This window comes from Podarcis muralis, chromosome 12 (genome assembly GCF_964188315.1).
Source record: "Podarcis muralis chromosome 12, rPodMur119.hap1.1, whole genome shotgun sequence".
NCBI classification, from domain to species: domain Eukaryota; kingdom Metazoa; phylum Chordata; class Lepidosauria; order Squamata; family Lacertidae; genus Podarcis; species Podarcis muralis.
This window is the reverse complement of record NC_135666.1, coordinates 47,099,770-47,116,061: the sequence shown is the minus strand read 5'-3', so window position 1 is coordinate 47,116,061 and position 16,292 is coordinate 47,099,770. Positions and strand designations below refer to the sequence as shown.

The following is a 16,292-nucleotide window of genomic DNA, read 5'->3' as shown; positions in this document are numbered from 1 at the left end:
ATCTAACCCTGCCACACTACTACCAATCAGCCCACCCTGAACTGGATGGTTTTGGCTGCACAGGAAGTCATGTGGTATAGGCTCTCTTGAACAGGAATGACTTGCATGCGCCATGACTGCCTGGGATATCATAGCTCAACGTGAGATTGCATCATGCCAACGCTAGCCTTAAGGAAGGACAGATCCTGAAGCTGAGGCTCCAATACTTTGGCCACCTCATGAGAAGAGAAGACCCCCCAGAAAAGACCCTGATATTGGGAAAGATGGAGGGCACAAGGAGAAGGAAACGACAGAGGACGAGATGGTTGGACAGTGTTCTTGAAGCTACCAGCATGAGTTTGACCAAACTGCGGGAGGCAGTGGAAGATAGGAGTGCCTGGCGTGCTCTGGTCCATGGGGTCACAAAGAGTCGGACACGACTAAACTACTGAACAGCAACAACAATGCTAGCCTGAGGATCGTCCTTTGTAAACTGTTAACTGAACCAACCAACCAGGGTTTTCAGCCCCACTATTTATTGTAATTGCAGGCAAGTGGTCAATATATTAACCGGGCTCCGTCTAGGATGTTCTTCCTCCTTTCGGTATCAAAATTCAAAATCGGGCAGTACTTACGGCTGTGTTCACGCAGATACTCAGTGAGTTCACAAGGCTGGGGTGGCACGGGAATGAAAATGAAAAGAGATACGTTGTTAGCAGAAGAAATATCTGATGTCTAAACAGGAAGTGCAAGCTGAGAGCCGATATGTAATTATTAGGGTGTTGAATCAGGTCTGGGAAGACCCAGGTTTAAATCCCTCCCAGTAAGGATGCTCATTGTGTAAGCCCAAGGTAGTTGCGTGTTGAGTCCCACAATGCCACCCCCCAAAAAATTCACACTTCACACATCAATTTTTGTTTAAGGTTTTTGGCATAATTTTGGCCACAACTTTATTCAAAATACAAAAAATGTGAGTGGTTGCTTAGGCATTGGTTATGACTATCTGTCCTTGCCCTCAGGGACAGAGCTGGCCTTCCGGACACCAACGGAAGCCAGAGTGGGAAACAAGTATTGGGTGAGAGAATGAAGCTGGGCATCAGTCCCTCACTTCTCATCCTCATGTTCCTGTGGGGCTTGCACGGCCCAAGTCCGACTCCGGGGACAAGGACGAAAGAATGGCAAGCCCCTGGATTCCTTTAACGGAATTCCCTTTCCGCATCATTTGGAGGGATAGGCACTTACCCCTCCAAGAACCAATTTAACCAATGCCTAACCGCCAACCTTACAAGTTGTGACGATTTGCTACGCAGTAGGCAAAAACCAAATGGCACCAGCCAATCAGCCAGATGGCAAAATTCCTACCAGGCCCCCGCTCCAAGGCAGACGACCCCATGACAGGCATAGCAAGGTCAAGCGATCAAGAAAAAACCACCCTATAAAAGGGAGGGAGGGCGGGTGATCCGGTGCAAAACAGCCAAGAGGACGTCCAACGTCTGGCCCCTGTATTTAAAGATTCTGACCCCTCCTCCAAATTGGCAACAATCAAAACTCCCCAGCAACCCAAATTTAACCACTTAAAGGCTTGGGTTCCCTACCAAATTTGCCTAGCCACTGCAGGGTGGCTTGTTCCCCCAACCGCAACACGTGCTCTCTGTTAGGGAGAACACGCTCTATCATCACTCAGGCTATCGTATCTCATACATGTGGTGCCATGATGCTGATAATGCCTATGTAAGGCACATTATGTGGGTGTGTCCTGTGGAGTGTTCTTTCTGGTCGCAAATTGTATAAATTGTTTAGGCATGGCATTGAGAAAGTCGACAGAGGAAAGGTTTTTCTGCCTTTCTCACAACGCTAGAGTCAGTGCCGGATTTATGTATAAGCTAAACAAGCTATAGCTTAGGGCCCCACTCCTTTGGGGGCCCCAAAAAAAATTTAAGGAAAAAAATCTGGATGGACAGTTCCAAAATATATGATAAAAAACAAACAAATTTGATAAAATACATATTTTGTTATGTGCAAATGGCTTTAGATACCTATTAGGTCCATAAATTGCCATATAGCATATATTCAACACAGAAAACAGCGGCAATTTATTGTTGACAAAGGACAGCTGGACATATAAAGGGCCCCATTACCTTCAGTAGCTTAGGGCCTCCTCAAACCTAAATCCAGCCCTGGCTAGAGCTTTGGGAAATTCAAAGAAGCTGCATTTGGGAAGATTCAGGACAGATAAACGAAAGCCTTTCTTCACACAGCTAACCTATTGGATTCACTCCTCTTACAGAAAGTGAGGGGCATCAACTTGAATAGATTTAAAAGAGGATTAGACAAATTCGCAGAGGATAAGGCTATCGTAGCTACTTAACCACGATGGCCGACCAGCTGGACTAAATGAGCCATTGGCCTGTTCCAGCAGGCTCTTCTTATGTTCTTAATTATTGCTCACATTAACTTGCTTTTGGAATATTTATGCATGTTTCTTCACTTTGAAATCATATCCCTGCGGTGTGGGGAGTGACAGGTGAGCAACAAAAGTGGATCCTGCAATCCCTTATGGTTGCAAAGAGACCTGCACTTCAAGGCTGGAAGGGGGAAACACCCACACGTCATAAATACTGCATTCCAGGTATACGTACCGAAAATGAGGACAGGCCCTTCTCGCCTTTTGGACCCTAGAAGAATAAGGTTGGGATCAGAGAACTATATGTTGAACCGAAGGTTACTTTGGTCAGCTGGTGGTATTTTTCTGATAGAAGAGTCTTGTTGATGCCGTAACATATGAGCCCATGACATCTATGTTATAAGCCAAGGGCAAATGCAATGTTTTCTGATCTCTTAACCATGGTTAACTGCTCAGCCATACCCCATCTTGCATTTTTCCACCTTCTCTAGCCAATGCAAATCTCTCCTTTCCTTCTATAGCATTCGCCAAACATAACTTTATGCCTACCCTAAAGTGAACATTCACCATGGTTTGTTTTAATGCCTTCTAACCCTGGGAAGCGGGTGGCGCTGTGGGTTAAACCACAGAGCCTAGGGCTTGCCGATCAGAAGGTTGGCGGTTCGAATCCCCGCGACGGGGTGAGCTCCCGTTGCTCGGTCCCTGCTCCTGCCCACCTAGCAGTTCAAAAGTACGTCAAGTACAAGTAGATAAATATACTGCTCCGGTGGGAAGGAAAACAGTGTTTCTGTGCGCTGCTTTGGTTCGCCAGAAGTGGCTTAGTCATGCTGGCCACATGACCCAGAAGCAGGCTCCCTCGGCCAATAAAGAGAGATGAGTGCCGCAACCCCAGAGTCAGCCACGACTGGACCTAATGGTCAGGGGTCCCTTTACCTTTACCTAACCCTGGTTTAAAGCAACAGCTGCTGCATTTACTTGACTGACTGATTTAAAATGTTTTAAACCATTTGGCTGAGGAAGTGAGTGGCAGTTGAGTCCCATGGCATTCCACACCGTAGATGTCATGGGACAGAATAAAAATTCCCAAAAAAGGCCTTCTGAAAGTGGTCTGACGGTTCAGAAAAGAGCTATTCGACAAGAATGCCGCCGATTCTGAAAGCGCACAGGTGGTCCTCTAGAACTGATGAAATCAAAGTTGCTAAGCGGTTCACCAGCATCATGGGAATTGTGGTATTAAGGAGCCCCAGTTGGCTGCAGATGGGAACATGACTTTACTAAAACTGAGATCACTTCATAGGCCTGAGAAGATGAGCGCATTAGAAATCTAGCAACTCAGAGAATTAGACTTGTTTCTGAAGCAGATAAAGCAGCATATGTTTATAGAACAAAACATACCGGACGTCCTGGGAGACCCCAGGCTCCTCGGCCACCTGGTTCACCTTTTAATCCTGGGACACCCTAGAAACGTTACATAGACAATCTGTTTCAAGTGCAACATCAAAAAGATGGTACATTTGCATATTCACCAGAAATAACAGAAGGCAAGGATCCTCCCGGCATCAGAAACGACACCCAATTAGTATTATATTAAGGAGGGAAAGCTTGTCAGAAAAGCAGCTGAACAAGTACAAATATATACACAGACATTGTGTCACAGCTCACCATCTCTTTTGGAAACAAATACTAAATCTGGATGCTTTCCTTGGTCATAGTCAGCTTTTTGCTAGGGCTGAATAGTGGGGGGAATTTTAGATGTTACTACACATGGCAGTGAAGGGAGGCGGGTGGCGTTGTGGGTTAAACCACAGAGCCTAGGACTTGCCGGTCAGAAGGTCAGCGGTTTGAATCCCCGTGATGGGGTGAGCTCCCGTTGCTCGGTCCCTGCTCCTGCCAACCTAGCAGTTTGAAATCATGTCAAAGTGCAAATAGATAAATAGGTACCGCTCCGGCGGGAAGGTAAACGGCGTTTCCGTGCGCTGCTCTGGTTCACCAGAAGCGGCTTAGTCATGCCGGCCACATGACCCGGAAGCTGTACGCCGGCTCCCTTGGCCAATAAAGCGAGGTGAGCGCCGCAACCCCAGAGTCTGCCATGACTGGACCTAATGGTCAGGGATCCCTTTACCTTTACGGGAAAGTTGGACTTTCCAGTATCAAATCAGAAACCAGGACGGCTTCTCTAAATCAGGGACGTCCCTGGTAAATAGGGACACTCTGTTGATCCCGTCTTCCCAGAAGCTGAAAAATAAGTACTACAGGAAGGGCATGTAAGAACTAAACTAACCAATAATACTATTTAGAAAAACACCCTCAAATTGCTGTTCACCATACCATTCTTCCACTAACGCCTTTTGGTCCTGGTTTCCCAGGAAGGCCTGGGTCTCCACATTCGCCCTGTTGAATTGAATAGAAAACAAAGAAGGTAAAAATGACTGCCCTAGCAAAGAAAGAAAAAAAATCAAAATGTAAGATATCCTGCTTATTTGGCTTCCCATGATAGACATCACTATGGCCACTGAACTGGGAAGCAGAGTGCATACAGTCAGTTCAATTCATTACCAGAAATGCTAATAATGACTGCATTAGGATTGAACCCCTTGTCAGGATTTGGCCCTCAGAATATATCTACATCAGTACCTGCAGTCCAATGTCTCCTGGAAAGCCTTCTTCTCCCTATAATTTAAATATATATTTTATAATTAACACTGTAAAAATTCCTAGATGAATGTTTCTTTTGCTATTTTTTAATCAAGAAAACGTTAACAAAACCGAGGATTTGTTGTTTCCTTCTCAAGGCAGAGAAGGAAACAATCACGAAATGTAACAGGAAAATGCTATCACTTCGAGATATGAGCAAAAAGCTAATAAATAAAAAAATGGGGTATGGTTTTTGTAGTGACAAAGAGACTCTAGTCCATTCCAAGCAAGCATAGTTCATTCATGCACAACCTTTGTAGATCATAGTTTAACATCCAACATTCACAAAGTAAAAATTAGTTCCCAACTTTATATATATATATACATAGTTTTAAAACCATCCACCCACTCACAAAGAAGAAAAGCACAGTTTGGTTTGAAAAACAGCACCTCTCTCTTAATAATGAAAACTGCACAAGAAAAAAAAACACCTATTAAAATTGCTTATGTGTTTCATATTCTTGCATGTAAAGAACCCCTTTAGATTTCAGCCAGCAACTAAATATCTGATCCTTATATGCTCATTTTGAAAACTGTGGGACTCAGAACTGCACCCTTTTGGAGTAGGATTCCCCAGTATTCCTTTCCCAAAGCTATGCACTCTGTACAGTCTATTGATGATAAGGGCATTTGCACTCATGTAAGGGAATCCGCAGTAATTAACTGGGAGCAATTCCAAACTGCATAAAAACAAGTTAAAAATTTCTACAGGTTTTGTTTTTTAAAATGTAATTACCTTTGATCCTTTCTTTCCTTCTGCACCATATCCAGGAATTCCCTCATCCCCCTAGGGCAGACAAGCAAGAGATATGTTTATAAGTGGGTGGTCAATTCCTCAGGTAATATATTAGAAAAGTGTGTATGAAACGTATTTGTTCTATCGTGAACTTGGGGCAGGGCTGTTGTGGAAGTCACAAATTTGACTTAATGTGGTAAGGTATTTTGATTTATGACACCGCATCGTACACACCAGGGACAGATGTTTCTGGGTTACAACTTCCTTCGCCCCTGACTTTAGGCCATGTTGGCTGATGCTAATGGCAGTTAGAGGTCAACAAAGGCACCATGTTGGCTACCTTCATATACGTGGTGGCAATTCACATCACCCTTCGAGCCCTATGCGGCCTAGGACCCACGTACCTACGGGATGGCCTCTCCTGGTATGCCCCGCGGAGGACCTTAAGTTCCACAAATGACCACACTTTGGAGGTCCCAAGTCGCAAGTTGGTTAGATTGGTCTCAACTAGGGCCAGGGCCTTTTCAGTACTGGCCCCGACTTGGTGGAACGCTATGTTACAAAAGACTAGGGCCCTACAGGACTTGACATCTTTCCACAGGGCCTGCAAGACAGAGCTGTTACACCTGGCCTTTGGGTTGGATTCAGTCTGACCCTTATGTTTCCCTCCCCTTATTGTTTTGACTTTTAAAATGAGGCTGCATTTTAAACTGCATTTTAAATTGTTTTTTCTTCTTTTTCTTATTATGTTTTTACTGAAATTTTATTGATGTTAGCCGCCCTGAGTCCGGCTGTGGCCGGGGAGAGCAGGGCATAAATAACATTTATTATTACTGTTATTATTATTATTAAGTCACTTTTGGTTTTCAGTCAGGCCCTTTGAGCAAGATGAACATAAATTACAAACCCTCATTCCTTGTGGACCACGGGGGCCTGCTGGTCCTTTCGTTCCAGTATCCCCAGGTTCTCCCTGTTGGGCAAATTGAGTACAACATCATATATGAGAACCAAAGGAGTGAACCAAAATGGAAAGTTGCTGAATCAAAATCAGAACAGAGAACGAGATATGTAGCAAACATTCCCTGAGAAATAGTTACTGGTAGCTCCAAAAGTGAAAATCAGGACAGAGTTGTTGCGCTTTTCTCTTTTTTCTAGGGGAACCAAAGCTTTTTTTTAGGAATGTTCATCACGATTTAATCTCTGTTGACAGTTTTCCAGGACATTTGCCTGATTTCCAAAAAACAATCCGGGGCGCCAATTCGGGGGAGAATTCCAGGACATGTCCTGGAAAATCAGGACGTATGGCAGCCCTAGTTACTGGCGACGTAATTTGTGTTTGGCCACAATCCCCCCAAAACAGATAAACTGGGTACTTCAACCAGAGTGGGATTAACCTTTCCTTAGTTAAGGTAATTTGGGATTTATCAATTAGAGACTCAAATTCACAGACATTCTTTCACTGTTAACAAATACTCGTTTCTTTCTTTCTTTGTTTGTTCGGTTCATGAGTCACCTAATTAAAAAAATACAGTGGTGCCCCGCAAGACGAATGCCTCGCAAGACAAAAAACTCGCTAGACGAAAGGGTTTTCCGTTTTTTGAGTTGTTCCGCAAGACGAATTTCCCTATGGGCTTGCTTCGCAAGACGAAACGTCTTGCGAGTTCTTGCGAGTTTGTTTCCTTTTTCTTAAAGCCGCTAAGCCGTTAATAGCCGCTAAGCCGCTAAGCCGTTAATAGCCGCTAAGCCGCTAATAGCCGCTAAGCCGCTAATAGCCGTGCTTCGCAAGACAAAAAAACCGCAAGACGAAGAGACTCGCGGAACGGATTAATTTCGTCTTGCGAGGCACCACTGTATGTGAACTATGAAATACACATATTTTCACAAACTTTGCCTTGAACAGAGACTGGCTCAGCCACTGTTTATGTAAAGTCTCTTTTGACTATTTATTTGAATAAAGGCAACTTAAATATTGTCGTTTTAGGAGCATAAGCTCTGTGCCTTGTACAGCAGCACAGAAGAAAAATATCGACAGGCACAATTTTTCCTGATTACAGGAAAAAACAATGCCTGCTTGTTTTTTGTCATGCGACACATAATGGCAAAAGGCTCCTGTCAAAAAAGAAGCAGTAGTTAACAAACCTAATTTAAATGCTAAGGGGTTTTTTCCCCCACAGAGAGAAAAAAAGATTTTGGAAAATCTGCATTGGGAAATTTTCTCCTTATCATTTATAGCAGGGTGGCTAACATGTGGCCTTTGGGCTGTTGTTGGACTCCAACTCCCATCAGGCCCAGTCAATACAACCAGTGTTTAGAGATGATGGGAGTTATAATCCAACAGCATTTGGAGGGCTGCACATTAGTCACACCTGATGTATAGACTGTATGGGCAGACTTTACACTTTGTGTAGAAAAATTAATAGCAGACATTTGAAAACATACTTCATTTCCTCTTAGTCCAGGTTTCCCTTGATTTCCTTTAGGGCCTGGGATTCCCAAGTTTCCCTGAAAACAAAACAAACATTATATCAAGCTTTTTAAGTTTGACCAGAAAGAAAGAAAGAAAGAGAAAGGGAAAAAGAAAGAAGGAAGGAAGGAAGGAAGGAAGGAAGGAAGGAAGGAAGGAAGGAAGGAAAGAAAGAAAGAAAGAAAGAAAGAAAGAAAGAAAGAAAGAAAGAAAGAAAGAAACTCTTATCTTCTGTAATGTGTGGAACCTTTCACACATTGGTTATGAATACAGTGCCTCCTGTACTGTGCATTAAAGGTAAAGGGACCCTTGACTGTTAGGTCCAGTCATGAACGACTCTGGGGTTGCAGCGCTCATCTTGCTTTATTGGCCGAGGGAGCCAGCGTAGAGCTTCCAAGTCATGTGGCCAGCATGACTAAGCTGCTTCTGGCGAACCAGAGCAGCGCACGGAAACGCCGTTTACCTTCCCTCCGGAGCGGTACCTATTTATCTACTTGCACTTTGACGTGCTTTCGAACTGCTAGGTTGGCAGGAGCAGGGACCAAACAACGGAAGCTCACCCCGTCACGGGGATTCGAACTGCCGACCTTCTGATTGGCAAGCCCTAGGCTCAGTGGTTTAGACCTCAACACCACCCACGTCCATTACAACCCACAAATGCATCCTGGCCAGGGCCAGCCCTACCATTAGGCAGAGTGAGTCAGGTGGAAGATGCCAGGGATTGGCGGCAGTACCCCTATTCCCTAAAACTAGTCTGCTCTGCTCCTCCTGAGGGAGCCTGCTGGCTTCAGGCACAGTGGAGGATATTCCATTGCCAGTGCTGAAATCAGATTCAATTGCAAGCCTAGTCAGATTCAATCCATGGAACGGGAGGCTCCATCTTGTCCTTTGCTACAAGGAACAAAATGTCTCAAGCCAGCTTGATATGTTCCTGAGTAAATTGCACACAAAGGCCTCCCCACCCCACACCCCATTCTCAGGGAATTCTTTGTTCCATCAGGCCAACCACACACCACTGCCGACTCTTTTAAGAGACACCTCTCTCCATGTACGGCACAGTTAAGTCTACTCATGTATATACTTCCTATATAGATTTACAAGGGGTTGTGCCCCCGCTTGCTCCATTCACCAACACCCTGCTCCTCCAGGAAAGAAGTGGCAATTTTAAACAATGGCAGAATCACTCCCTTCTCACTTCCATGTCTTGGCCATTGCTGTTGTGCTACCTACATTCAATTTTGCTTCCCTGTCCCTACCCTAACTTCATGCAAATCCCTCAATCGGGGCTGTGCGATGACATCCTTACGTTTTTATTATATAAAGAGATATCAACATGAATAGTGAAAAATACAATGCAAAATTTATTCAGTGTTAACTACTGATGTAATATTCTTTTTGTTTGTAGAGAAAAAAGGCTATCCTCTAAAGGAAGAGTTTGTTTATAAGTGCATCCCGAACGGCTGAGTTTTCGAAATCACAATCGGGTCTCGCTTCAGAATGCTTGAAAAGCACTCTATTAAGAAAGATGAATCTCGTTGAAATATGAATTTTACCGGAAGACCTTTGTTTCCCGAATGTCCTTTCTCTCCTTTCACACCAGGAATTCCACTTGTCCCCTGGAAAACAAATTACATCTAAGAAGTCTGGTAAATTCACCCAAATGCATACCTGAAAGCTTATTAACTTTATGCTACTAAACAGAAACATAAAAGAATTTGTTTTCATCGTATGTGGTGGACGAGTCCTAAGGTGAAAGACTTCTGGGAAAAGATTTATAATGAGTTGGAAAAAATGTTGGAAAATACATTCATTTAAGAAACCAGAAGCCTTTCTACTTGGAATAACAGGATTGGAATTGCCCCAAAAAGATGTTAGGCTGTTTTTGTATGCCACTACAGCGGCAAGACTTTTATTAGCCAAAAACTGGAAATCGCAAGAGATACCAACAATAGAAAAATGGCAGATGAAGATGTTGGACCTTTTGTTTGCTGGCTGACCTGACTGGAAGAATCCACGACCAGAAGGAAGAGGAGATACAAGAGGACTGGAAGAAATTTAAAGAATATTTAGCTAAATATTGTAATATAAGATAAATAGAAAATTCTTGGAAGATATTAATAGGCTTAGGGGTAGAATAAGGATATGTGCTTGTGAATATTAAGGATTAGAACATTAATAAAGGAGAAGAGGTTAGTAAATGAAAGGAGTTAATATTATTAGAAATATGAATTTGGAGGACTGTTAAACAGGTGATATAATGAAATTCAGTTAGAGGGGACTTGAGGAAGTCAGTTATCAATGTAATGAAATTAGGGATTTGAAGTAATAATTCTTTTTCTCTGTCTTTTATCTCTGTTCTGTGTTTTGTAATGTTTTTCTTTTTTCTCTGTGATAAACGTGAAAATCAATTTAAAAATTTGGAAAAGAAAGAAAGAAACTTATATGAATTTGAAAACTGGGAAACATGTGGGAAGCCAGGCTGGGAAGGCTTTTTTGCAATAAGCATAAGCAGACAGATTTGTATTTCTCATATATATATATATATATATATATATATATATATATATATATATATATATAACACCATGCTAGATCCAGAATCTATGTTGTTTTTGACACAGTCCAGGCAGATGGGCACACAATCACATTTATTTCAAAGTTAAGTCTTTCCAAATACACTTATCCCTGTACACACATAGATGATGTTCCTTAAGTTTTCTCTGGCCCAAGTTTTAAAGTGATTTGGCATGGGGACACTCTTTTTAAAGAAGATTTTGAACGTGCTTAGACATTTTAAATATTTGATTAAGTGCTTGCTGCTCTCAGCGCCTTGGTGAGGAAAGGCAGGATAATTAAAGAGCGGATATCTTAAGAGCAGTACACACTGGTACCACTTTCCCTTTTAAAAGCTCTCACGCCAAATTCTCAAGGTTTCTCTATATCATGTTCTACACACCTGTGTTTTTAGCCGGGCACTTATTCAGTGAGCTTTGTGCAATGTTATTCTGTGTGTGTGTTTAATATACTGTTGATTTATGAGACAAGCAGAATCCCTGACAATTGCAGACACAATTTTTTTTACACACAGACAGAGAAAGTAGAGTGCAAACTGATATACCTCAAATGTCACCCACAGCAACTTAAATAGATCAGCTACCTGATCTATTTAATGGGAACGACTGAACCTGGGATCATCTGCATTCAAACTATGTGACTTTCCATTTATTTACACCCTTTCCCTCAACACACACATACATTGAATAGTGCTAATACCCACCTGTTGACCTTCAAAGCCTTGTTTTCCTTCCAGACCTCTGGGGCCACGGTTTCCTTTTGTCCCCTGAAAGAAGAACATTCTTGTTGGCTTTGGTTTTCCCCAGTGAGTATGATAACGATCTTACTTCCTCCCCATCTTAGTTTCTATAACTTAAAAACACCACGACAATGTTTCATGCTACACAGTAATGTCATTTAGATTTAATAATGTTGGATGCAAATCTCATGTGGGGGATTTTAACAGGGCCCCACAGAGCCTTGCTTTCCTCCATCTTGTGTGTGCACATTGGCTCATTGGCATGTTCAGAGGCCTTAATATTAGCAAAAGTGGAGAGTCTGTGCCTTCCATGTTTCTATCCAGTGCATGCTTTCCACCTATTTGTGTTCATGAAAAACATGCAGAAGGAAGGGCTAGATATGTGGGATGTAATCCACTGGGAGCAGTCAAGTACACATTCCTTGTTTTCCTAGAGTAGACATGCAGGGGAATGTTTGGTCCAGCCAGTCGAAACTTCCTGTTCCTCCTGGCCTGGAGCATCCTTCCTTGCATGTGACTAGTGGGTGGGCGTGACCTTTCCAGACCTGGTAAAAGGCCAAGGCATGCTGCCACTCTCTCTCTTTTCCATCTCCCTTTCGTCCTGTGAACTGCTGGACTGCTAGCCTGCAGTCACTAGGTAAATCTCCCTTATGGGGTAAACCTGTTTGCATATGTTTGAAACTTCAAGCCTAAAGCCTGCCTGCAGAGATCACACTGCCTGATCATGAGTAAACATTCTTTTTGTTACTTATGAATAAGACCGTGGTGTCTTTATTTTTTTAGGAGGGATTCAAGGGGGTCTTAAGGTAAAGGTAAAGGGACCCTTCACCATTAGGTCCAGTCGTGACCGACTCTGGGGTTGCGGCGCTCATCTCGCTTTATTGGCTGAGGGAGCCGGCGTACAGCTTCCGGGTCATGTGGCCAGCATGACTAAGCCACTTCTGGCGAACCAGAGCAGCACACGGAAACGCCGTTTCCCTTCCCGCTGGAGTGGTACCTATTTATCTACTTGCACTTTGATGTGCTTTCGAACTGCTAGGTTGGCAGGAGCAGGGACCGAGCAATGGGAGCTCACCCCGTTGCGGGGATTCGAACTGCCGACCTTCTGATCAGCAAGTCCTAGGCTCTGTGGTTTAACCCACAGTGCCACCCACGTCCCAACAAGAGGGTCTTACCAGGAAAATATTAGCACATATTTCAATCTGAATAAGCCAGATTGAATTGCGTATTGTCTTGAGAAACTCACATGAGTTTGCAACTAGTTTTCTGCTGTGTAAAGGGGAATGTAAACTCTGCTAGGTAAAGGAACTTGCTGGCGCAAGTTAGGAAGGATATTAATAAACAATATATCCTCTCCTGCCACCCTGAACATTCCCACAAGATGGAGATAAGGCTTCCAAGAGACTAGATGTTTGCTAGATATGTAGATACGTTGCTGGGGGGCGGCGTGCAGGGAAGATTTCCATTCCAAATGTGGCTGGAGCCCTGTCTGCTGCCTTTTGTACAAGGATCATCCTTGATCACTTAATTACAAGCCTGTGATTAAGTGAGAAGAAAAAGTCTTGACTTGCAGCTGCACGCTAAATATCTAGTAAATGTCCAATTTGTCCGTTATTCTCCCCAACACCTCATCATGCTGCCTGCTAACCAGGAGGGAGAAGATTAGGCTTCTTACAACCAGTGAAAAATGCAGAAGAGAGATTAAGAAGTTTCTCTTGTTTTGTTTGGACAAACGTCCTTTGAATTTCTTCTCTCTGACTCTGTCCAGAAGGCAGACACTCACACTTCCTTCATTAGACTCTTCCTCCTCCAGCCAACTCTGAGCCCATCTAGGGTTGGACGTAACTGTCAATTTCAATTTCTCTTGGTTTCTTACTTTTCCAGTCTTGTGCCCCACATTTCCATATCAATCTGCATATATATATATATATTTAAAGTCAACATGAAAATTCAGCAACATTTTAGTGTGGTTGTCTCCTAATATACACTGTTGCGTGTGCAATGTTGTCCAACATGCAAATTTTTGCAAAGCACTTTCCCCTAATATAATGTATTTCTGTACGTTTCTTTTCATTAAAATATGCATTTTTGGTGAACATTACTTGGCTGCACAACTGCATTGCAAAATTCAGAGAATTGCTAATTGCGTGTTCAGACCCAGAAACCTCCCCCCCCCAAATAAATTCACACATGATTCAAATTTTGGTTTTGGTTTTTGGCAGAATTTAGGCCACAACTTTATTGATTACAGAAAGTGACTGGTTGCATAGGCTCTGGTTCGACTAGCTCCCTGCCATGCAGGTAGCGCTGACCCAGGGTTCCAGCATAGGTCAGCCAAGGGTGAACACCTGGATAAGCGGAAAGCTGGGAACGGGCTAACTCCGCCACCCAAATGTCCCCTTGGACTCAGGCACAGGCACAGGCACAACCCCTTCACAGGGGTTGACCAAACCATCGAGTCCCTGGATTCCTTTAACGGAATACCCTTCACATAGGGATGGCGAGAGCGTTCTCCCATCCCTATCACCTGAACCAGAGCCTATCCGCAACCTTACAAGTTGTGATGATTTGCTACGCAGCAGGAGAAACCCAAATGGCAACAGCCAATCAGTCAAGTGGGGAAAATTCCTGCCGTGCCCCTGTCCCAATGACAGACGGCACACGACAGCACAGCAAGGTCAAGCGCAAAGCCCTAAAAGTAGGGAGAGGTGGGCGGGTGTTCCGAATGCACGCGCCAAAAGAGGAAGCTCTGGGTCACTTGCATGGGCGTAAATAGGTCCCTCGAACCGTTTGGACTGCGTCCCAATGGCCAGATTGCACCCAGCTTCGAGGGACCTACCAATCGGATGTTGTGGCTGACCAATTGTACCCACCCACAACACAGGGTGTCGGTTGTCCAGGTCTCACCGCAATACGTGCCCTTTTTAAGGGAGGACCTGATTTTCATAAGATGGCTGTGTTTCGGTTCCCAAGTGCAAATTAGGGAAGAAGAAGAAGAAGAGTTTGGATTTGATATCCCGCCTTTCACTCCCTTTAAGGAGTCTCAAAGCGGCTAACATTCTCCTCTCCCTTCCTCCCCCACAACAAACACTCTGTGAGGTGAGTGGGGCTGAGAGACTTCAAAGAAGTGTGACTGGCCCAAGGCCACCCAGCAGCTGCATGTGGAGGAACGGAGATGCGAACCCGGTTCCCCAGATTATGAGACTACCACTCTTAACCACTACACCACACTGGCTGGTTTGCCTTCTAATGTGAACCAAATATAATCCCACCCCCACCCCCCAATTCCTAATTTCTACACTTTCAGACATGATTGGGGTGGCATGAAAATGCCAGGTAGCTCCATCTCCCACCAATCTACTCTTCTGTCTCCAACAACTTTCTCCTTACTGTCCTGGGCAGTCAGGAGTTCCTGTGGTTATGTCTCAACGCATACTTACTGAAACTGGTAAAATTAAGGAAGACATACCGGTGGGCCTGGAAGTCCGCTTCGTCCCTCTGGTCCCTGTGACAAAAGGAATATTTGTTACTTTAAAGGTCCTAACTTGATGCTACAAACATTCACAGGCCTGTTTTTTGATGAGTGAGTAGCTCATGGAGCCTTTGGCCTGTTCCACCAACCAGCATAGGCATGGCACCATCAACATCCTTTTCTTCCCTCCACCACCCCTTCTTCCATCTTTGCAAGACCACCATCCTTCTTCCCCATTCCTCCCCATTTCTCCTCTACTTCCTCATACAGTTCTCTTCCCATCCCCCCTTTTTGGTAACATTTCTTCTCATTGCAATAGCTGTGGCCTAATAATAATAATAATAATAATAATAATAATAATAATAATAATAATTTTTTATTTATATCCTGCCCTTCCTGGCCAAACCCGGGCTCAGAGCGGCTAACAAGCAAGAAAAATAGCACAGTGTACATAAAATCACACAGTCAATTAATTAAAATATATTGTAAAATCAATTCAGAATCAAATTAATGGCAACCATTGGGCTAGAGTTCTATGAGGATTACAGAAGGAGAGAGGGGGTCAGGCTGTGCCTTGGCCAAAGGCCTGGTGGAACAGCTCCGTCTTGCAGGCCCTGCGGAAAGATGTCAAGTCCCACAGGGCCCTAGTCTCTTGTGACAGAGCTTTCCACCAGATCGGGGCCACGGCCAAAAAGGCCCTGGCTCTGGTTGAGGCCAGCTTAACCTCCCTGTGGCCCGGGATCTCCAAGATGTTTTTATTTGAAGACCGTAAGGTCCTCCGTGGGACATACCAGGAGAGGAGGTCCTGTAGGTACGAGGGTCCTAGGCCTACATCTCCTCTCTGCCTCACCTTGTATGGGCTTTGAGAAAGAGCCAAGGAGGCCATTCCCTCCCCCAAGTCAGGCATTCTGCATTCATTTATTATTATTATTTTTATAAACTCTAAGTTTAAAAAGCCTTTTCAGCTGCTATGGCAAACCACACTTTTGAGGTTGGCTTGTTATAAATGATCAGACAGGATTTATGTGACATTTCACAAACAGGGACCGCAAAGTAAGTTCTGCATTGTTTCGGATACCAAAGATGTGGTCTAGTTTGGAATTTGCTTAATCTTTTATTTACTAAGAAAACCCAGGTGAGCTACATTAGTCCTTACACTGTTTCCTGGAGATCCATTCTCGCCCGTAAAACCTTGTGATCCTTTTTCTCCCTGTGGATAGAGAATTTAAC

The 16,292-nt window shown here is 43.8% G+C and overlaps 1 protein-coding gene across 1 annotated transcript in view; it reads right to left on the bottom strand.

Annotated features, from left to right (window-relative positions):
* The window catches only part of LOC114607442 (collagen alpha-6(VI) chain-like), a 71,383-nt gene that overhangs the window by 10,580 nt on the left and 44,511 nt on the right, over window positions 1-16,292 (bottom strand). Inside the window, exons 20-31 of the mRNA XM_077916351.1 lie at window positions 16,219-16,272; window positions 15,060-15,095; window positions 11,555-11,617; window positions 9,831-9,893; window positions 8,253-8,315; window positions 6,721-6,783; window positions 5,814-5,864; window positions 5,018-5,053; window positions 4,712-4,774; window positions 3,779-3,841; window positions 2,619-2,654; window positions 615-651 (exon numbers count right to left, since the gene is read on the bottom strand). Coding sequence (XP_077772477.1) covers window positions 615-651; window positions 2,619-2,654; window positions 3,779-3,841; window positions 4,712-4,774; window positions 5,018-5,053; window positions 5,814-5,864; window positions 6,721-6,783; window positions 8,253-8,315; window positions 9,831-9,893; window positions 11,555-11,617; window positions 15,060-15,095; window positions 16,219-16,272 — 628 coding nt within the window. The remainder of the gene's footprint in view (window positions 1-614; window positions 652-2,618; window positions 2,655-3,778; window positions 3,842-4,711; window positions 4,775-5,017; window positions 5,054-5,813; window positions 5,865-6,720; window positions 6,784-8,252; window positions 8,316-9,830; window positions 9,894-11,554; window positions 11,618-15,059; window positions 15,096-16,218; window positions 16,273-16,292) is intronic.